The following is a 23,042-nucleotide window of genomic DNA, read 5'->3' as shown; positions in this document are numbered from 1 at the left end:
GGTTTTGCAGTTGATCTCTTTTAAGTTGTTTGTCTAACTTGTGATTTTTTTTGGCATTTTACTTAAATTATTATTTTAGTTTAAATATATTTAAGTCAATTGTATGTAATTTGTTGTTCAATACCTTGACTTTTGAAATGCGTGACATTTATTTGACTTTGACACTTTTGCTTTTTGTGTGTGATATCCCACAGTACTAACTTTACTTTTGAAGGAAGTGGCTCAAATGGATGAATGTAGACTTGGCTGAATAAATTGTTCATTAAAAAGCACAACTTTGGTATACATTGTAATATTCATTACCAATAACAGCTACTAAGCTGTTTATACCGTGAGTAGAATATGAAAGGAGAGTTGTGTTATGAAGACGAAGGTTTTTATTCTTTACGATAAACGCACTATTGTTTATGCTGCTGTTCTGATGCACAGGTAATGTCTACTACTGGTAACGTAAATGGCGCTTGTATCATTTGACGGCCATGTAGCGCACTTGCCTGGAGAACAAGTGTGTGACATCACTTGACTGGCAGCGCCGGGTGAGGAGGAGTAGCGGTCGGAGAGTTCACTTTGCCTTTGTGGGAGTGTTGTACTACATTACGCGAACCACTGAAAGACAAGTTGTAAGCAAAGTTAAGGATTTCAATTCGGCTGCGGTTGACAACATTCGAGGATATCCGTGCGGATATCAAACTTTTTTTCCCGGCTTGGTTGCGCGGTGCTTTACTTTCCTTGTATGAAGCGACTCTAGTGTGACTCGACTGGCCCTAAAAGAATCCATATCTGGTCAAAGTATTCAACTGTCACAAAGCGGGACCCGTTCGCTATAAATAGCCCGGATAAGCGGTGGAGGAGGTACGTGCATGCGAAATAACTTCTTGTTCTAGCAGAAAAGTCCTTAAATACATCATTTAACGAATAATTTGCATATAAAGATCTTTTGCCATATCCCATGATTTAACCCAGACTGAAGCTTCAAAGTAACTGGTGTTAACTCGAAGTGTGGAAAAACTAAAGTATTGTTTTACTTTGAAAGAACAATGTATTCATTTTAGTATTAATAATGCAAAGTTATGCGTTCTTTGCATTTTCACCCGTCATCGAATCTGCCTATGAATGACAGCTGTATAAATTCCCCACCTTTCTTGTTAACCTAGGGCTTAAAGAACAATCGAAGTGTACTTCATTTTAAAATAATACTAACGTATTGCAGGCCTACTACCCAATAACAAAAACCTTCGCATTATTTTGCTGCCTGGCCTGCTTTATATCAACTCCAGAAATGGATAAGTTCATGTTTAGAACGCTTGTAATTGTCCTTATCTCCCAACTCCTCTTCTTTCTTTCCAAATATAGTATAACATTGTTTGCAGTTAACATAAGTATTATTGTATTCGATCAACTGGGAACTCTAACTTTGAAAAGATTGTCAATTCAGGCATTGTTCGATAGATTTAGGTTTTAGGCCTAGGTCAACAAGTGTAGAGCTCTTGAATGTCACTTGTATTAGCCAAATGTATTACAATTTGTGCTGTATGTGTAAGTAGTACTTATTGTATGTGGTTGACTTACCTAGCTACCTTAAAATGAGTGCACTAAGTTGCTCTGGTTAAGAACCTCTGCTAAATGATTACATATACAGTTGAAGTCAGATGTCTACATACACCTTAGCCAAATACATTTAAACTCAGTTTTTCACCATTCCTGACATTTAATCCTAGTAAGAAATTCCCTGTCTTAGGTCAGTTAGTATCACCACTATATTTTAAGAATGTGAAATGTCAGAATAGAGTGGTTTATTACAGCTTTTATTTCTATCATCACATTCCCAGTGGGTCAGAAGTTTACATACACTCAATTAGTATTTGGTAGCATTGCCTTTAAATTGTTTAACTTGGGTCAAACGTTTCGGTAGCGTTCCACAAGCTTCCCACAATAAGTTGGGTTAATTTTGGCCCATTCCTGCTGACAGAGCTGGTTTGTAGGCCTCCTTGCTTGCACACGCTTTCTCAGTTCTGCCCACAAATGCCATAGGCTTGAGGTCAGGGCTTTGTGATTGCCACTCCAATACCTTGACTTTGTTGTCCTTAAGCCATTTTGCCACAACTTTGGAAGTATGCTCGGGGTCATTGTCCATTTGGAAGACCCATTTGCGATCAAGCTTTAACTTCCTGACTGATGTCTTGGGATGTTGCTTCAATTTATCTACATAATTTCCCTTTCTCATGATGCCATCTATTTTGTGAAGTGCACCAGTACCTTCTGCAGCAAAGAACCCCCACAACATAATGCTGCCACCCCTGTGCTTCACGGTTGGTATGGTGTTCTTCGGCTTGCAAGTGTAACAGTATAACTTTAGTCCGTCGTCCCGGGCGTGAAGCAGGGACGCTCTGCACACGTCAACAGTAACCCTCGAAGCATCGTTACCCATCGCTCCACAAAAGCGGCGGCCCTTGCAGTGCAAGGGGAACAACTACTTCAAGATCTCAGAGCAAGGGATGTCACCGATTGAAACGCTATTAGCGCGCACCACCGCTAACTAGCTCGCCATTTCACATCGGTTACACAAGCCTTTCCCTTTTTCCTCCAAACATAACGATGGTCATTATGGCCAAACAGTTCTATTTTTGTTTCATCAGATCAGAGGACATTTCTCCAAAAACTACGATCTTTGTCCCCATGTGCAGTTGCAAACTGTAGTCTGGCTTTTTTATGGCGGTTTTGGAGAAGTGGCTTCTTCCTTGTTGAGCAGCCTTTCAGGTTATGTTGATATAGGACTCGTTTTACTGTGAATATAGAAACTTTTGTACCTGTTTCCTCCAGCATCTTCACAAGGTCCTTTGCTGTTGTTGTGGGATTGATTTGCACATTCCGCACCAAAGTACTTTCATCTATAGGACACAGAACACATCTCCTTCCTGAACAGTATGACTGCTGCATGGTCCATTGGTGTTTATACTTGCGTACTATTGTTTGTACAGATGAACGTGGTACCTTCAGCCATTTGGAAATTGCTCCCAAGGATGAACCAGACTTGTGGAGGTCTACAATTTTTTTCTGAGGTGTTGGCTGATTTCTTTTGATTTTCCCATGATGTCAAGCAAAGAGGCACTGAGTTTGAAGGTAGGCCTTGAAATACATCCACAGGTACACCTCCAGATGCCTCAAATGATGTCAATTAGCCTATCAGAAGCTACTAAAACCATGACATAATTTTCAGGAATTTTCCAAGCTGTTTAAAGGCACAGTTAACTTAGTGTATGTAAACTTCTGACCCACTGGAATTGTGATACAGTGAATGATAAGTGAAATAATCTGTCTGTAAACAAATGTTGGAGTAATTACTTGTGTCATGCACAAAGTAGATGTCCTAACCGAATTGCCAAAACTATAGTTTGTTAACAAGAAATTTGTGGAGTGGTTGAAAAACGAGTTTTAATGACTCCAACCTAAGTGTATGTAAACTTCCGACTTCAACTGTATATTAAATGTAGTACGATAACCATGAGCTAGGAAACCACGAGACACCATCATTGTGTTCATAATCATGCATTGTTACAGCAGAAACCAGGCCTCTCTATAAATATGTTCCTGTTTGCCAGCAGACTGGGAGTGACAGGGGAGCTGTTTTTATCAGCTGTTCCCCATCAGGGTTTAGGAGGCAGGCCAGGCTTCATTACTCCAATTCTGTTGCAAAGCGTTTTGTAACAGAAACCGTTTACTTCAAATGGAAAACGTTTTGCAACGAAAATGAGTTTCTATTGGACAAATTCAAGTAGGTCCTTCCCCGTTTTTGTCCTGTTTGCTTCTTAAACGGTTTCCGTTTTAAGACGTAATGAATACACCCTTGATGCAAGAAAAGTACTGTAGGCCTATCTTCTTAAAGCAGTGGTTTCAAAATGTTTTTTGGGGGGGTCATGATACATGTCGTGATCCTCACCGAAAGTTAGTTGTTGTTTCATGTTGTAAAGCCAAGTAGACTACTGTCGGAAGTTAAGTACAACGGCAGGGGTTCTCAAATGTCTATTTTGACCCAAATGAAGATTGTAGCATTTTTTTTACGTGACCCATCAAGCCTGTCCCAATTTGCTCCCTCCCCCTTGCTCCTAAACCTCTGATGTTTACAGATCTGAATTGTCTCGGTAGGTATAGGGCCTAAGCAATGTGGTGGTGAAGCTTCCACAATATTGATTAAACCTTACAGATCTGCAGACAATGGAGGGTAAGGGATGTTTCTAGCCATGCTCTGGGCTTGGGACACAACCCACAAGTAAGATCCGACCCCACCCAGTGTTTGGGGGAAAAAACTCTTCATTAAGGTATTTGGCTGAACTGTTGTTGGACCGGCAAACAGCATTCTTAATGCATTTTTGAAATATTTTAATGGCACCAGGCACAAACATCTCTGGACATTCCAGACCGTTAAGCAACACAAGTTAGTTTCTGTGAGTCAAGGGCCCACTTTTCAGTGTTTATCCAACACATCACGTTATTGGTGTTTACCAATAGTTTCTAATCTCTAATTTCCTGGATCAATGTGGTGTTTGGATTTCGCTGGTTGGTCTGCCTTATGACTCAGTTAGTAGGTCTGACTGGATGTACAGTAGGTCTGCCTTATGACTCAGTAGGTCTAACTGGATGTACAGTAGGTCTGCCTTATGACTCAGTAGGTCTAACTGGATATACAGTAGGTCTGCCTTATGACTCAGTTAGGTCTAACTGGATGTACAGTAGGTCTGCCTTATGTCTCAGTAGGTCTAACTGGATATACAGTAGGTCTGCCTTATGACTCAGTTAGTAGGTCTAACTGGATGTACAGTAGGTCTGCCTTATGACTCAGTAGGTCTAACTGGATATACAGTAGGTCTGCCTTATGTCTCAGTAGGTCTAACTGGATATACAGTAGGTCTGCCTTATGACTCAGTAGGTCTAACTGGATGTACAGTAGGTCTGCCTTGTGACTCAGTAGATCTAACTGGATATACAGTAGGTCTGCCTTATGACTCAGTAGGTCTAACTGGATATACAGTAGGTCTGCCTTATGTCTCAGTAGGTCTAACTGGATGTACAATAGGTCTGCCTTATGACTCAGTAGGTCTAACTGGATATACAGTAGGTCTGCCTTATGACTCAGTAGGTCTAACTGGATATACAGTAGGTCTGCCTTATGACTCAGTAGGTCTAACTGGATGTACAGTAGGTCTGCCTTATGACTCCGTAGGTCTAACTGGATATACAGTAGGTCTGCCTTATGACTCAGTAGGTCTAACTGGATGTACAGTTGGTCTGCCTTATGACTCAGTTAGTAGGTCTAACTGGATGTACAGTTGGTCTGCCTTATGACTCAGTTAGTAGGTCTAACTGGATGTACAGTAGGTCTGCCTTATGACTCAGTTAGTAGGTCTAACTGGATATATAGTAGGTCTGCCTTATGACTCAGTTAGTAGGTCTAACTGGATGTACAGTTGGTCTACCTTATGACTCAGTTAGTAGGTCTAACTGGATATATAGTAGGTCTGCCTTATGACTCAGTAGGTCTAACTGGATGTACAGTTGGTCTACCTTATGACTCAGTTAGTAGGTCTAACTGGATATACAGTAGGTCTGCCTTATGACTCAGTAGGTCTAACTGGATGTACAGTAGGTCTGCCTTATGACTCAGTAGGTCTAACTGGATGTACAGTAGGTCTGCCTTATGACTCAGTAGGTCTAACTGGATATACAGTAGGTCTGCCTTATGACTCAGTAGGTCTAACTGGATGTACAGTAGGTCTGCCTTATGACTCAGTAGGTCTAACTGGATATACAGTAGGTCTGCCTTATGACTCAGTAGGTCTAACTGGATGTACAGTAGGTCTGCCTTATGACTCAGTAGGTCTAACTGGATATACAGTAGGTCTGCCTTATGACTCAGTAGGTCTAACTGGATGTACAGTTGGTCTGCCTTATGACTCAGTTAGTAGGTCTAACTGGATGTACAGTAGGTCTGCCTTATGACTCAGTAGGTCTAACTGGATATACAGTAGGTCTGCCTTATGACTCAGTAGGTCTAACTGGATGTACAGTAGGTCTGCCTTATGACTCAGTAGGTCTAACTGGATATACAGTAGGTCTGCCTTATGACTCAGTAGGTCTAACTGGATGTACAGTTGGTCTGCCTTATGACTCAGTTAGTAGGTCTGCCTTATGACTCAGTAGGTCTAACTGGATATACAGTAGGTCTGCCTTATGACTCAGTAGGTCTAACTGGATGTACAGTAGGTCTGCCTTATGACTCAGTAGGTCTAACTGGATATACAGTAGGTCTGCCTTATGACTCAGTAGGTCTAACTGGATGTACAGTTGGTCTGCCTTATGACTCAGTTAGTAGGTCTGCCTTATGACTCAGTAGGTCTAACTGGATGTACAGTAGGTCTGCCTTATGACTCAGTTAGTAGGTCTAACTGGATGTACAGTAGGTCTGCCTTATGACTCAGTAGGTCTAACTGGATATACAGTAGGTCTGCCTTATGACTCAGTAGGTCTAACTGGATGTACAGTAGGTCTGCCTTATGACTCAGTAGGTCTAACTGGATATACAGTAGGTCTGCCTTATGACTCAGTAGGTCTAACTGGATGTACAGTTGGTCTGCCTTATGACTCAGTTAGTAGGTCTGCCTTATGACTCAGTAGGTCTAACTGGATATACAGTAGGTCTGCCTTATGACTCAGTAGGTCTAACTGGATGTACAGTAGGTCTGCCTTATGACTCAGTAGGTCTAACTGGATATACAGTAGGTCTGCCTTATGACTCAGTAGGTCTAACTGGATGTACAGTTGGTCTGCCTTATGACTCAGTTAGTAGGTCTGCCTTATGACTCAGTAGGTCTAACTGGATGTACAGTAGGTCTGCCTTATGACTCAGTTAGTAGGTCTGCCTTATGACTCAGTAGGTCTAACTGGATGTACAGTAGGTCTGCCTTATGACTCAGTAGGTCTAACTGGATGTACAGTAGGTCTGCCTTATGACTCAGTAGGTCGAACTGGATATACAGTAGGTCTGCCTTATGACTCAGTAGGTCTAACTGGATGTACAGTAGGTCTGCCTTATGACTCAGTAGGTCTAACTGGATATACAGTAGGTCTGCCTTATGACTCAGTAGGTCTAACTGGATGTACAGTTGGTCTGCCTTATGACTCAGTTAGTAGGTCTGCCTTATGACTCAGTAGGTCTAACTGGATGTACAGTAGGTCTGCCTTATGACTCAGTAGGTCTAACTGGATATACAGTAGGTCTGCCTTATGACTCAGTAGGTCTAACTGGATGTACAGTAGGTCTGCCTTATGACTCAGTAGGTCTAACTGGATATACAGTAGGTCTGCCTTATGACTCAGTAGGTCTAACTGGATGTACAGTTGGTCTACCTTATGACTCAGTTAGTAGGCCTAACTGGATATACAGTAGGTCTGCCTTATGACTCAGTAGGTCTAACTGGATGTACAGTTGGTCTACCTTATGACTCAGTTAGTAGGTCTAACTGGATATACAGTAGGTCTGCCTTATGACTCAGTAGGTCTAACTGGATGTACAGTAGGTCTGCCTTATGACTCAGTAGGTCTAACTGGATGTACAGTAGGTCTGCCTTATGACTCAGTAGGTCTAACTGGATGTACAGTAGGTCTGCCTTATGACTCAGTAGGTCTAACTGGATATACAGTAGGTCTGCCTTATGACTCAGTAGGTCTAACTGGATGTACAGTTGGTCTGCCTTGTGACTCAGTTAGTAGGTCTAACTGGATGTACAGTAGGTCTGCCTTATGACTCAGTAGGTCTAACTGCATGTACAGTAGGTCTGCCTAATGTCTCAGTAGGTCTAACTGGATGTACAGTAGGTCTGCCTTATGACTCAGTAGGTCTAACTGGATGTACAGTAGGTCTGCCTTATGACTCAGTAGGTCTAACTGGATGTACAGTAGGTCTGCCTTGTGACTCAGTTAGTAGGTCTAACTGGATGTACAGTAGGTCTGCCTTATGACTCAGTAGGTCTAACTGGATGTACAGTAGGTCTGCCTTATGTCTCAGTAGGTCTAACTGGATGTACAGTAGGTCTGCCTTATGACTCAGTAGGTCTAACTGGATGTACAGTAGGTCTGCCTTATGACTCAGTAGGTCTAACTGGATGTACAGTAGGTCTGCCTTATGTCTCAGTAGGTTACACTGGATATACAGTAGGTCTGCCTTATGACTCAGTTAGTAGGTCTAACTGGATGTACAGTAGGTCTGCCTTATGTCTCAGTAGGTTACACTGGATATACAGTAGGCCTAATTTAGGATCCAGCTGGTTGACCAATCAAATCATGTTGACTAAACCTTGTCTCGTTTGTTTTTGTCGTCCACGTTCTTGCAGACTTCCTTTTGAAAACATCGCTGGGCACTTAGTTGCCTTTTTCTTTACGTTATTTGGGGAGTCGCTGGGATTCTATCGCGCCGCCATGTCCACCTCCTATAAGAAGGAAGTAGTGAACTACAGGGACGTGGACGAGGATGAACTTCTGAAGAAACTCTCAGAGGAAGAGCTACAGAGGCTGGAGGATGAGCTGGAGGAGTTAGATCCCGACGTAAGTCTTAAACGCTGATCGTCTTGGTGTGTGTGTGTGTGTCTTGGTTATCTGGAGCTAGGAGTTTGATCCCAACGCAATCTAAAACATGTATCTTTTTACGAGCTCAACAGAGATGAGAGGTCGGTAGCAGGATAGTGCATTAATGGTATAACGCTCAGATATTAAGGTTTACAGGTGTACCAGAGCCCTGATTTAAAGTAGCTCACTATATAAGCATTAGGGTGACATCTGAGAGACGTGGAGAATCTCAATTGCATCCTCTCGCCTCACCTCAAAACACATTGGAGGAGATGGTCTGAGGGGCGGGACCTCTGGCTTTCTCCTCCAATGGGTTTTAAGATGGAAGCGAGGATGTGAGGAATTTGCAATTGAGATTCTCCCACAGACTAAGACTGACAAATGACACTCAAACCAACTTGGTCAACTTGATAACATAAATTAGCCTATATATCATATCCCTGTATATTCAATTCAAATATGCAGTTCTAGGTCTAAACAATACAGTGATCCTCAAACCAACTTCCAAAGCCAACTTCCCAGGGAAAGTTTAGACCTCATCTGTTATCTGTATGTTAAGTTCTGCCTATCATATATTTATAATACTGTGTGATGCGGCGGTGCTTGACTTCATCTTTATTCATCAGTAGCTCTTCCGTCGAGGTGTTGACGACACAAGCTGTAATAGGGTTATGATGAATGGTCGACGGCTCACATCAAGTCTGGATGCTTACAATACCAGGAGTGTGTGTGTGTGTGTGTGTGTGTGTGTGTGTGTGTGTGTGTGTGTGTGTGTGTGTGTGTGTGTGTGTGTGTGGTGCTTGTCGTCTTTCCTTGACTTTTGACGATAGCATCCAGATCTCCCACAGAGCCACGTTACAGAGTTAAACTGATATGTCAGGTATAAATACTACAGGTATAAATAATACAGGTATAAATACTACGCTGTCTGTAAGTGGCCAGTGCACTAATAGGTGCTGAAAGCTAAGACAAGATATCGGTCTATCGCTATAATATGGACCTGGTTTAGCGTGCTGCGGTCTAAGAATAGCTATCTGGGTCTGGGAACTGCCTTTGTTATTTCTATTAGTGTTATTTTAACACAGTTAGTGATGGTGTGTGTGTCCTTTCACTGTTACATTCGGCTATCCCACGAGAGTGGATGAAAAATGTAGTGTATAAACAAGTGCAATCCCACCCATTGCTATAATTATTGGCCAATGACAATCCTTCCCTGTGATTAGAATACCCTCTTACCTAGTGTAAGTACAACCCGTTGTTAACATTATCGGCCAATGATAAATCCTTCCTGTCTTTAGAATGCCCTGTTGCCGGCCGGGATGAGGCAGAAGGATCAGACCAAGAAGGCGCCGACCGGAACCTTCCAGAGAGAGAACCTGGTAGCCCACCTGGAGAAGCAGGCTAAGGAACACCCTGACAAGGAGGACCTGGTTCCGTTCACTGGAGAGAAGAGAGGTATGACCGCAGTTCCCAGCATGATAGAATATCACCAAAGGCCTGTGCTTCACTGGAGAGAAGAGAGGTAGGACCCTGTTAGATCTGATCTGAGCACTGGCGTAACGCTGTGCCGTGCCGACCCCCAACCAGGGTTTGGGTCAGTTCTATTTCAATTCAGTCAAGGAAGTAATCTAAAATTCCATGTTTCCTCATTGAGAAAGAAGTGTGGTAGGAGCCCAGTTTAATTTTGGTTTATACTCCAGATAGGTTTTACCAATATGGCATAATCTCCACTTTATCCATCCCCCTATCGGCCCGCAGCATACCACCCTGCATCCCACTACTGGCTTGCTTCTGACGATAAGCAGGGTTGGTCCCTAGACGGGAGACCAGATGCTGCTGGAAGTGATGTTGGAGGGCCAGTAGGAGACAATCTTTCCTTTCCTGGTCTAAAAAAAAGATCCCAATGCCCCAGGGCAGTGATTGGGGACATTGCATTGTGTGGGGTGCTGTCTTTTGGATGGGACGTTAAACTGGTGTCCTGGCGCTCTGTGGTCACTAAAGATCCCATTGCACTTAACGTAAGAGTAGGGGTCCTGGCTAAATTCCAAATCTGGCCCTCATACCATCACGGTCACCTAATCATCCCCAGCTTACAACTGGCTCACTCATCCCCCCCTCTTCTCCCCTGTAACTATTCCCCAGGTTGTTGCTGTAAATGAGAATGTGTTCTCAGTCAACTTACCTGGTAAAATAAGGGTTACATATGGTTTACATGAAATCCTGTCAGATCTATGAACAGAAGGGATAGGGGATAGGATCTAGCTTGGCTAGGAGAAGTGGCTGGAGGCCAACATGGACCGTGGCCAGGGACACGCAAGCTGTGATAATAACCTTGTGAGGTGAACCCTCCTGTCAGCGTGCCGAGATACTAATACTTTCAGAACATTACAGCCATGTAACTAAAGGCCTAAAGTCCTACATCCATCAGGACCAATCAGTGGTCTCAGACAATAGCTCGTTCCAGGAAACTGGACCCAGTCGCAACCCAGTCTGTATGCTGGTTCATCTGTTCTTGCATCTGTCTGGACATATCCAGCTACGAAACTGCCTGAGCTGAGTCTGCCTACCTATCAGACCAATTATGATCACAGACAGTCTGGTTCTGGGAAACTGGGCCAGCCGCAACAGAGTCCTCTAGTTCGTCCTTCCTTATACCTGGACGTATCCAGGTAGAAAGCAGGGCCTGGTGCCGATCTATGATCGGTTTAGCAGTTTAGATCCAAATGAATATGATTACATGGACGGGGAAGAACCTGATCCTACATCAGATACATATGGCCCCTGATCTAACGGTGGACTGTGGCCACGTCCCAACTCTCTTATCCCAAAGTCTGCACTTGCACACTTCCCGTTATGGAGCAACTCCCATCCAGCCAACGATTCCTTCCATGACAGGGAGTGTGCAAGACAAGTGCACAGTCTGCAAACTTTGGGAGAACGGTCGATAATTGGACCACACACACAGCCTGTCACTGCAGCCTTCCTCCCCTCAGTGTTCATTCACATAATCCTGTTCCGGTGTTCTGAGGCTTGGCCGGGGCAGCTTGGCCGGGGCAGCTTGGCCGGGGCAGCGTGATGCGGGGCGCTACATGTCAGACGTGGCTGGGTAGAACTCGAGAAGGTCTTCGCAGGCTGCCTGGCTTTTGACAGCTCACTCTGAGTGACGATATGAAAAGCGCCCAGTGACGTAATGGGATATTGCATACCAGCCTTGCATTTGCCGTTGTCGGTCGGTGTAACGTAGATGGGAAAACAAAATGGAAGTTTTCCTCACAGAGCGTACGGTCATGTTCACTGTGTAATGGTAGTTGGCTACTATTGGGTAATGATCCGTCGATTTCACTATCGGGGTATTGATGTTTCTGCTTTCCTGCAGTCAAATTACCAATTAAATAATGGAATTAGAAACGAGCTGGTATAGTAGTGGGATGGTAGTCGTCGTACTAGTACGAATAGTAGTAGTAATACATGTATCAAATCAATCAAATGTATTTTATGAAGCCCTTATTACATGAACAGTTGTCATTAAGTGCTTTACAGATACCCGGACCAAAACCCCAAACGGCAAGCAATGCAGATGTAGAAGCACGGTGGCTAGGAAAACTCCCTAGAAAGGCAGGAACCAAGAAGAAACCTAGAGAGGAACCAGGCTCTGAGATGTGTCCAGTCCTCTTCTGGCTGTCCCGGGTTGAGATGAATAGTGGCATGTACTGTGTTAACGATTGTCCTCTGTCTTCCAGGTAAAGTCTTTATACCTAAGAAGGTGGTGGACCCCATCATGGAGAACGTAACTCTGGAGCCAGAGCTGGAGGAGGCACTGGCCAACGCCAGCGACGCTGAGATCTGCGACATTGCCGGTAGAAAAACACGCACCTTCACGTGCGCACACCCATTTACAGACATCGTTTCTGTTTTATTTCCAGTCGATTCACCTTCTTCAGCGAATAAGTTTAAATCCACGCTCACCAAACAGTCACTTGAGAACGATCCCTGACACGGAATCAGCTTCGCGGTTCACTCCTCCGTCAGTAACGTCCTCCTTTCCTCTCTAACTCTCCTCTATCCCGTCTAGTGATCCCACCCTTCTTCTCCTCCATCTCCCTGTTCCCCCTCCATATCCTGTCATCGTCATCACCCCTTCCATTGCTGCTCCTCACTGCTGTTTGGACACCATGGTTGCCCTCTCTCTGGGCTTTGTGACAAGCAGCCGCGGTATTTGCCAGCCCACACACTAGCTAGGGCCGGGACGATAGCAGTAGTCGTTGGCATGGTGGGCAAGGGAAACGGAAACACGAAGCGAATGTAACTTCTTTAGGAAGACCGAGCTAATGTTGGAAACAAACCTCATTATATTGTCATCCAAAAGTCTTATTTATTTATTTATTTTCCAAGCTACAGCACATGAAATGTTATATACAACAGGTTTTTAAAGGACCAAAGAGTTTGGAAAGCTTCGTGTTTTCATTTTGGCCTCGGTGCTCCTGGTTCATATATTGCAATCGTCCCGGCCCTAACACTAGCTGCACGTTATATGGCCTGTATTTCTCTCCGCTTCACTAAGTGTTAGTGTTAATTAGTGACAAGTGGTTTTGCTTGCCAGCGTTTGTTTTGGTCCTTCCAGACATATCCAATGGTTTGTAATTAATCCACAGCCTGCTCATGATGAGTTACCAACTAACTCTTCACGGCTGCTTAAAGTGGACCGCTCGTTCTCCGTTGTTTATCTCAAAGATAACTTAACTGTTCTCACACTCTCTGTCATACTGGAAATTAATACACTTGCTTCTTTTTTCGTTGCTTTTCTGCTGAACTGCCCTCTTTTCACTCTCATTTTGTTCATTTGTACATTTGCTCCAAGTCATCTACGGTGGTCCAGAAAGCACATTTTTAGTTGAGTTTTCCCATCAAACTGGACACAAGATAAAACTACTGCTACTACTGATAATACATTTGATTTAAAGCGCTTTTCAAAAACACAAGGACTCTGTACAGCAAAAGAGGGAGGGGGGGGGCAAAGATAAAACATTTAAAACTAAGATTAAAATGAAAGCTAAAACAGGGATCTTTGCGATAATCAAGAACATATTGACTAGTCAAGCATGTTCCTGCCGTTCATAGAAGCCCGTTCTAACTGTGGCAGCAGAGGCCATCCAAGACAGGGAGAATAATGTCTGCATTGTGTGACGTCTGCAACAGTGACACATGCTATTTAAACAATGTATTTAATAATGACTTGCAGACGCTGGCAGTCGACGCACGTGTTGTTCTTCTGTATGTCTGGCTATGACAGGGACGACTATCTATTGCTGTGTGTGAGATGTTTTGCGAGCCGATAGTTTGGCTTGGATGTTTGCGAGTTTGAACAAGGCAGCTCTCAAGGCCCACTTGTGGGTGTCCTGTCTGCTATCTTAGCCAAGTAAACACAATGTGCTGAACTAAGGAGAGCGTTGGCACTCACACCCACGTCAACTCTTCGGTGTTTATCCTTCAGTGTTCACGTCATTTGACACAATGTATACTCTCTCTCCCTGTCTCTGTTCTCTCTCTCTCTCTCTCTCTCTCTCTCTCTCTCTCCCTGTCTCTGTTCCCTCTCTCTCTCTCTCTCTCTCTCTCTCTCTCTCCCTGTCTCTGTTCCCCCCCTCTCTCTCTCTCTCTCTCTCTCTCTCTCTCTCTCTCCCTGTCTCTGTTCCCTCTCTCTCTCTCTCTCTCTCTCTCTCCCCTGTCTCTGTTCCCCCTCTCTCTCTCCCTGTCTCTGTTCCCTCTCTCTCTCTCTCTCTCTCCCTGTCTCTGTTCCCTCTCTCTCTCTCTCTCTCTCTCTCTCTCTCTCTCTCTCTCCCCTGTCTCTGTTCCCTCTCTCTCTCTCTCTCTCTCTGTCTCTGTTCCTCTCTCTCTCTCTCTCTCTCTCTCTCTCTGTTCCCCCTCTCTCTCTCTCTCCCTGTCTCTGTTCCCCCTCTCTCTCTCTCTCCCTGTCTCTGTTCCCTCTCTCTCTCTCTCTCTCTCTCTCCCTGTCTCTGTTCCCTCTCTCTCTCTCTCCCTGTCTCTGTTCCCCCTCTCTCTCTCTCCCTGTCTCTGTTCCCCCTCTCTCTCTCTCCCTGTCTCTGTTCCCTCTCTCTCTCTCTCTCCCTGTCTCTGTTCCCTCTCTCTCTCTCTCTCCCTGTCTCTGTTCCCCCTCTCTCTCTCTCCCTGTCTCTGTTCCCTCTCTCTCTCTCTCCCTGTCTCTGTTCCCCCTCTCTCTCTCTCCCTGTCTCTGTTCCCCCTCTCTCTCTCTCCCTGTCTCTGTTCCCTCTCTCTCTCTCTCTCTCTCTCTCTCTCTCTCTCCCCTGTCTCTGTTCCCTCTCTCTCTCTCTCTCTCTCTCTCCCTGTCTCTGTTCTCTCTCTCTCCCTGTCTCTGTTCCCCCTCTCTCTCTCTCTCTCTCTCTCTCTCTCTCTCTCTCCCCTGTCTCTGTTCCCTCTCTCTCTCTCTCTCTCTCTCTCTCTCTCTCTCTCTCCCCTGTCTCTGTTCCCTCTCTCTCTCTCTCTCTCTCTCTCTCTCCCTGTCTCTGTTCCCTCTCTCTCACTGTCTCTGTTCCCCCTCTCTCTCTCTCCCTGTCTCTGTTCCCTCTCTCTCTCTCTCTCTCTCCCTGTCTCTGTTCCCTCTCTCTCTCTCTCTCTCTCTCTCTCTCCCTGTCTCTGTTCCCTCTCTCTCTCTCTCTCTCCCTGTCTCTGTTCCCTCTCTCTCTCTCTCTCCCTGTCTCTGTTCCCTCTCTCTCTCTCTCTCTCCCTGTCTCTGTTCTCTCTCTCTCTCTCTCTCTCTCTCTCCCTGTCTCTGTTCCCTCTCTCTCTCTCTCTCTCTCTCTCTCTCTCTCTCTCTCTCTCTCCTGTCTCTGTTCCCTCTCTCTCTCTCTCTCTCTCTCTCTCCCTGTCTCTGTTCCCCCCTCTCTCTCTCTCTCCTTTGTTTCTCTCTACTTTATTTTTCGCTCCTTTTGTACGTCTCTCCATCTCTTCCCTCCCTCCAGCCATTTTGGGAATGCACACTCTGATGAGTAACCAGCAGTACTACGAGGCTTTGGCCAGCAGCAATATAGTCAACAAACAAGGCCTTAACAGTAAGTGTACCGTGTGTGTGTGTGTGTGTATCCCTCCTGTAAGTGCCAAAGTTTTCAGGCATCGTTTTAACGATGATTAATCTGTTTATCCTACCATGTATTGTACTTATTAGGGTTTTGTTTTTCAAGTGGATTTAAGAAAGAGTGGCACCAAAGCGTGTCTCAGACAGTTCAGGGAACTTAAAAATCAAACATGAACAGAACCAACGTCAAAGGTTCAAAGAGAACTGGCCAAAAATGTTCCTGTTTCCTGACTTTTACAGTCCTCCGTTGCAACCTTTCTGACATTAAATAATATAATGTAAAGACATGCTGGTTCAGCCAAACAAACTAAGTGCTGCAAATAATATATTTTTCTTTCAACACCTCGAGTGCCATTGTTATTACTGATTTACATGATATAGGTATTGTTAGTAACATATTTTCCTGTAGGCGTTATCCAGTGTACTCAGTATAAGCCTGTGCCTGATGAGCAGCCCAACTCTACTGACGTGGAGGAGACGCTGCTGAGGATGCAGAGGAACGACCCTGACCTGCTGGAGGTCAACCTTAACAACATCAAGGTGCTACATTATATTGATTCACATGCACAAGTCAGTATAATTGATTTATATGATGTCATTAAGTCCTCCTACCATAAACATTTGTACATTTTTTTGTTCGTTGTTTTTAGTCATTTAGCAGATGCTCTTATCTGATTTACAATAGTTAGTGCATATATTTTCCAACATTTTGTTGTACTGGTCCCCCCCGTGGGAATCAAACTCACAACCCTGGCATTGCAAGTGCCATGTTCTACCAACTGAGCCACACGGAACCCCCATAGGAGACACACATGTACCCCACTATTCTCAGTCTGACTTCAAGAGGTCAGGGCAAACCTCTACCCTGGAGTCAACATTTGATTTAGGTTATTCTCCAGTCTTTTCAAATGCATTTGTAGTCAGTCCGATTTAAACAGTGGCGCGTGTGTGTGGCTTTATTGATTTGAAGCCTCTTGTGTTCCAGAACATTCCAGTGAAGACGCTGAAGGCCTATGCAGACGCCCTGACGGAGAACACTGCAGTGGAACGCTTCAGCCTCGTGGGAACCAGGAGTAATGATCCCGTAGCCTTTGTGAGTATTGCTGTTGTGTCTGGAGCAAATCCCCTACACGCATACTGTAACAGTTACATCAGACGAGGTGAATGTACACGTCTCCAAGTCTTCATTCGAAGTCGTCTCCATCTGGAAATTCAGTTTAAAAATAAATAAAAAAATGGCCTCCCGTGGCCTTGATACCTGGGCCTGTGGCCTGGTCAAATATATAGATGGGGGAAGAAGATGCCATTTCAGATATGGGTTTAATTATAGCCCGTATAAATATACTGTCCCCATTTGCTGTGTCTCAGGCTCTGGCAGAGATGCTGAAGGGGAACACCACACTGAAGAGTCTGAACATAGAATCCAACTTCATCACAGGGACGGGTATCATGGCTCTCATCGCCTCACTGCAGTCCAACACAACCCTGCAGGAACTCAAGATCGACAACCAGGTACAATAAAATACAGCACAATCGTTATTGGTCCATTCTACTGACAGACAGTGTAAAGGAGGCCTGGGTCCATTCTACTGACAGACAGTGTAAAGGAGGCCTGGGTCCATTCTACTGACAGACAATGTAAAGGAGGCCTGGGTCCATTCTACTGACAGACAATGTAAAGGAGGCCTGGGTCCATTCTACTGACAGACAGTGTAAAGGAGGCCTGAGTCCATTCTACTGACAGACAGTGTAAAGGAGGCCTGGGTAATGCCAAAATTTCACAAATATTACAACTTCTACAAATGATTTCTCAATGACGCTTTAAGATACAAATGTCAAATATATGTCGACAATCCTTCCTCCAAAGGACCTTTCTATGGAAAACATTTCGTGAAAATCCCAATGAAATCCCAGTATTTATTTTGTCCTGGTTTCATGAGGAATCACCCTATTTTTGCTGTCACAGTGCCCAGCCCAGACAGTTACAATTAGACATCACAAGGACCACTTGAGTCTACTGTTTCAACAGGGTCAGATTGTACAAAGCTAATCACTCGATTGATTCATTGTGGTGTGATATTGGTGCTAGTGCGAACACTTCGTAGCCGTTATTCCTTCCCAGTGGGCAAAACTGATTGAAAGGACATCCTTGCAACCTGATTAACCAGATTGCAGCCAAAACTGGTTGAAATCTGGTTGTTGCAATGACCTCATTTCAACCAGTTTTGCCCACGCTGGGCTACCTCTTGCCAGTGAATCATTTTTTCCTAACATAAACTGTGCTGAATCTCTTTGATTCCGTAAGGTTTTATATTTAGACACATGACTAACAACTTCGCCTTCATGTGTTAATTGTGCTGAGTCATGGACATGCTGGTTGAAATGACTCCATTTTACAACCAGAAAAGGCTGCATTGTAACCAGTTATTTCAAACAGGACATTGGGAAATCACCTAGGTTCACTGGTTTACATGACGTAATGTCTGGTTGTAAATTGGTTTGTAATGGCGTCATTTCAACCAGTTTTACCCGATGGGTGATTCCTTCTATGTCCAGTTTTTACCCCAATTATTTAAGCTGCCCATCTGACAGAGCAGACAGGCTCAATCAAATGCTCCATTTGTAATGAAACAAATACTATTTGAATCCAGGTCTGATTCCCCCTCTCCCCTTCCTCCAGAGCCAGCCGCTAGGTAACAAGGTGGAGATGGAGATAGCCAGCATGCTGGAGAAGAACACCACGTTGTTGAAGTTTGGTTACCACTTTACCCAGCAGGGCCCCAGGCTGAGGGGCTCCAACGCCATGATGAACAACAACGACCTGGGTGAGATGATGGTTCTGCTAATGCTAATGCTAACAACCTGGCTGAGATGGAGGTTCTGCTCGAGCTGAAGCAAACAACCTGACTGAGATGGAAGTTCTGCTAGCCCTAATGCTAACAACCTGCCTGAGATTGAGGTTCAAAGACTAACTCACTCACTCACAATAGATTAAAATCGCTCTGTTATACTCACTGTTTCTCTCCCATCGACACTCACAATCTTAGAGATGTTTACTCACTCACTCACTCACTCACTCACTCACTCACTCACTCACTCCATTTTCCAAAACAACGTTGAACTAATAAAACCTGCTAGAGAAGGTGCAGAGCATGCGTCAGATGTAATTCCAGACCCAGTAGTAATCCATCTTAGTTCACCATCACTGTTTAACGTAACTAAATAATGGGAGGAGCCAAGCCAATCACAACGCTCGGCTGTTTGGATCCCTTCCTGGAAGATGACATCACTAGAACTAAAGTGGTGCTCCAGTGAAACGCTCCCAGACTTCCCAGTGTGATCCCTCACAACAGCTGAGACACCACCAGAGACATGGGCTGTGTCCCAAGTGGCACCCTATTCCCTTTTTATAGGCACCCTATTCCATTTATAGTTCACTAACCTGTACAGTAGGGCTCTGGTGAAGAGTAGTGCACTATATAGGGAACAGGATGCCATTTGGGATGTGCACACAAATGGGTCTATTCAGGGACTTGTGTTGTTGCCTGGCTACCCAGACTCCTTACTCTGGCCAAACGCTGTGCCGCTCCACGCTGTAGGACGTTCCTTATTTCTCCTCAATGAGTCTGGATCTGAGTAGGTCCCCGACCCATCACTGAATGCAAACACATTCGGGGCCGTCTGATTGGTCCAGAAATCCATGGGTTGGGCCAGAGCCAGGACACAGTTGGGTAAAGTGGCGGTTTGAAAATTCATCATTGGTTTGGATAATCTGATTGGTTAGAGATGATCCAATCGGTGATGACTTTGTTTAGTGCAACGCCCATCATCACTGCAAACGACTTCAGTGACGGCAGTCTCGGACTCAAGTCTATAGCGAACGACAGAGCAGCGGGAGAACTTAGTGTGAGTCATCGGGCTACATGCTTTGGGCTCCAGAACACATGATCAAAGACATGTCAGGTCTTGTACAAAGGCTGTAAAAAATAAGAGATGGTCTTGTACTAATCTCTTGGAACGAAATGATTGACCTAGTTTGCGCACCGACATCAGTGTGTCATCGGGTTGTTTTGCATCATGATGACATTTCTCTTGAACACAGCATGGTACCAGTTCTATCTACTCGGTGACTCTTCCACCAAAGATGTGCATGAGCCGCTCTCGTCTTGGTCACTCGTGTGTGTGTGTGTGTGTGTGTGTGTGTGTGTGTGTGTGTGTGTGTGTGTGTGTGTTTGTTTGTTTGTTTATGTGTTTACCACTGTTGTGTTGCAGCTCGGGTAATCCGATCCGATCATCACTCGGACGGTTCCTTTACTCTCACTCTGTCCGTGCCGGAACTGGAGAGGGCATTTGGTAAAAAGTTCAAGCCGAAACTCACCAAGCCCAAGACCAAGAAAGTAAAGACAGCCGTTGTGTCCTCGTCCTACCACTTCAGCCTTCTCTTGCTTATTTTCCTTGAGTTCTACCCACAACTCCTTGCGTTGTGCCTTCCATTCCTCCTCATCATCACTCGTCATCTCTTCTCAACAGTGGCAGATCTGGCAATCTTTCTCCAGTAGCTCTTGAGTTCTTAAATGGGTCTTCACTGTAGGACTGATTGCTTAAGGGCTTTTTGCAGTTAGAGCTATTTTATTCTAAACTGCCTCTTACAAACCTTTGGAACAGGTTTTTTTCTGCTTTCTTTCAAGCTGCTTTTCTTACTTCAAACTCTTCCTTCATTGCCATTCCTTTGAGTCAAGTATTTGTTGTGTTTGAATAAAATGTGATTTTACCGAAGACACAGAAGGTACTGATATGTTTTAATAGTTGGTCTAATTTCAATTTTTTCTTCTCTGACAACAGTAAGAAAGAGAAGGCTTGAAGGCGGTCCCATCTTCCCCAAGTGTCGGACAAGCGTGTAGCGCCGCCAGGCGCTGCCCGGCCCCGCCCAGCCCCGTATTCAGCCAGACGCCCTCCAACAGATATCCCATCAACCCCTGCTTTCCCCAACCCTAACCTCGACCCCTCTGCGATGACCGAAATCGTTCCAATTCGAATGTCAGGGCCGTTGGCAAACCTTGTTCCTACTGTGGCATGGAGTTGATCTACTATTGTACTATTGTTTCTCTCACAGTTTTCTACTGATATTGGTTTAGATATCTTCGATAATTATATTATCTGGTAATTGTGACATAGAGAAGCCGCCCACCTATTCAGAAAGTATTTATTTTGTTGTTAGTTTGTTTACTGGAGATGAACTTGTGGTGGTGGAAGATTAAATGGTGTTACAACCATAATATATATTGTACCACGTGCCACGGGCAACAGGTAGCCTAGTGGTTAAGAGCGTTGGGCCAGTAACCGAAAGGTCGCTGGTTCAAATCCCCGAGCCGACTAGGTGGGGGAAAATCTGCCAATTTGCCCTTGAGCAAGGCACTTCACCCTAATTGCTCCAGTAAGTCACTCTGGATAAGAGCGTCTTCTAAATGACTCAAATGTAAATTACTTAACTTGGTTATGACGTTAGTACCACATGATGTATTTCAGCATTTCGCAACCACTTAACGTAATGTTTTTCAGTGTGATGTTCATATAAGATACATTTTTAGTCTGCAACTCACACTGTCTGTAAGCAAAGGCACATAACGGTTACATAGAAGCTATGTTCAGAGGAATTGTTGCAGATATAAAAACACTTTGGGGTGTAAGTTGTTTGTTTGTCCAAGTTTACCCCATGGAGACAGCCACTAGAAGCTGGTCCTAGATCAGTTTGTCCGCTATTGTGTAAATTCTGTAGTATTACTGATCTCAAGTCAGTTTAAGTCTTCTCAGTCAAACCTTACACAGAGAGAGGTTACTACTAAAAGCGTTCAGTTTTGTGACGAAGTCGATATCTGCTACGATCCTTTATTGATGTCACTTGTTAAAATCCACTTCAGATCAGTGTAGATGAAGGGGTGGTGACAGGTTAAGTAAGGATTTTGAAGCCTTGAGACAATTAAGACGTGGATTGTGTATGTGTACCATTCAGAGGGTGAATGGGCAAGACAAAAGATTTAAGTGCCTTTGAACAGGGTATGGTAGTAGGTGCCAGGTGCACCGGTTTGAGTGTCAAGAACTGCAACGCTGCTGGGGTTTTCACGCTCAACAGTTTCCCTTGTGTACCACCCAAAGGACATCAAGCCAACTTGACACAACTGTGGGAAATATTGGAGTCAACATGGGCCAGCATCCCTGTGGAACGCTTTCGACACCTTGTAGAGTCCACGCCCAGACCGATTGAGGCTGTTCTGAGGGCCAAAGGGGGTCAAACTCATAAGGAAGGTGTTCCTAATATTTTGTACACTCAGTGTATATTAGAAGTTTGTTCACAAGTGTATTGGTCACTGATGGACAAACTGATCTAGGACCATCTCTTAGTGGCTGTCTCTATGAGGGTGGGTTGACTGAATCAGTACTTACACCCGGCAGATGTGATGACTTGTCATCATGGCAAGTTATGATCGAGTATGTTAAATTATTACTTGAGTTACACAGTAAAGGGAGTTGCAGCATTCCCCCCTCCCATTTTTCATTTACACTGGTAGAAATGCTCTTAGTTGAATGTGTCTGCAACCCAAAAAGTGTGCAAACTAAGAATTCACTGTCATCACTGTAGCCTATCAAAGCATGAAGACAAATGACTTTTCCTGCCTGTTGTAAGGTCCTATGAGATTATTCCTTAATGAACACTCCTTCGGGTATTGTTGCTATGCGGCCGGGTATCAGGGGTGTCAGGGGAGCACTGATGACTAAATTCAATATCCTATCATTAAATCCATGTAAAATAAACAATATATATTATATTGGATGAAGGATGGATGAGGGGGATTACGTGCCCCCTCAGATTCAAAGAGCATGACGCTCCTGATTAGGTATATTACTGTATGGTCAAAGGCGACAACTATGGTGTGTACAACAACCCATCCCCGTATGAATTACTGCTGAATATGACTGTGTTCTCCTTGCCCTAGCCTGGCTGTTGTTTCTTCTCTACAGTATTTGCTTGAGTATTGAGTATGTTTTTGTTAGATAGTTCACATTATTGTTGTTTTTTTGTTCATGGATAAATCGGGTTTGAAAGTATTGTGTACTGTGATATTTGTACTGTTTTTACGCTTCTGGGCCTATGCACCAAACCACGTATAACACCGCCCTCTGGGGGAGGTTGAGAATTATAACACCGCCCTCTAGGGGAAGGTTGAGAGAACTACATAATTCCAGTCAGCCAGACCCCCAATGAGACTTGTGCGATGACGGGATCAACAGCTGCTGCCAAAGTAAGAAGCTTTGGTCCGTT

At 44.4% G+C, this 23,042-nt stretch overlaps 1 protein-coding gene across 2 annotated transcripts; it reads left to right on the top strand.

The window, feature by feature from the left end:
* The first annotated feature begins 523 nt into the window (after positions 1–523).
* Positions 524–22,828, top strand: LOC115137369 (tropomodulin-1-like). 2 transcript variants are annotated; one of them, XM_029673664.2, is made up of 11 exons: positions 524–852; positions 8,385–8,595; positions 9,915–10,071; positions 12,357–12,473; positions 15,612–15,701; positions 16,134–16,264; positions 16,710–16,817; positions 17,093–17,236; positions 18,405–18,549; positions 19,997–20,121; positions 20,567–22,828. In XM_029673664.2, the coding sequence occupies exons 2-11, from the start codon at positions 8,470–8,472 to the stop codon at positions 20,567–20,569; spliced, it is 1,146 nt and encodes a 381-aa protein (XP_029529524.1). In that variant the 5' UTR covers positions 524–852; positions 8,385–8,469; the 3' UTR covers positions 20,570–22,828. The 2 variants fall into 2 exon arrangements, with proteins under 2 accessions (XP_029529524.1, XP_029529525.1); XM_029673665.2 differs by lacking the exon at positions 19,997–20,121.
* Positions 22,829–23,042: the final 214 nt, after the last annotated feature.

The sequence above is a fragment of the Oncorhynchus nerka genome, linkage group LG11, assembly GCF_034236695.1.
Source record: "Oncorhynchus nerka isolate Pitt River linkage group LG11, Oner_Uvic_2.0, whole genome shotgun sequence".
NCBI classification, from domain to species: Eukaryota; Metazoa; Chordata; class Actinopteri; order Salmoniformes; family Salmonidae; genus Oncorhynchus; species Oncorhynchus nerka.
This window is presented reverse-complemented; position numbering and strand designations above follow the sequence as displayed.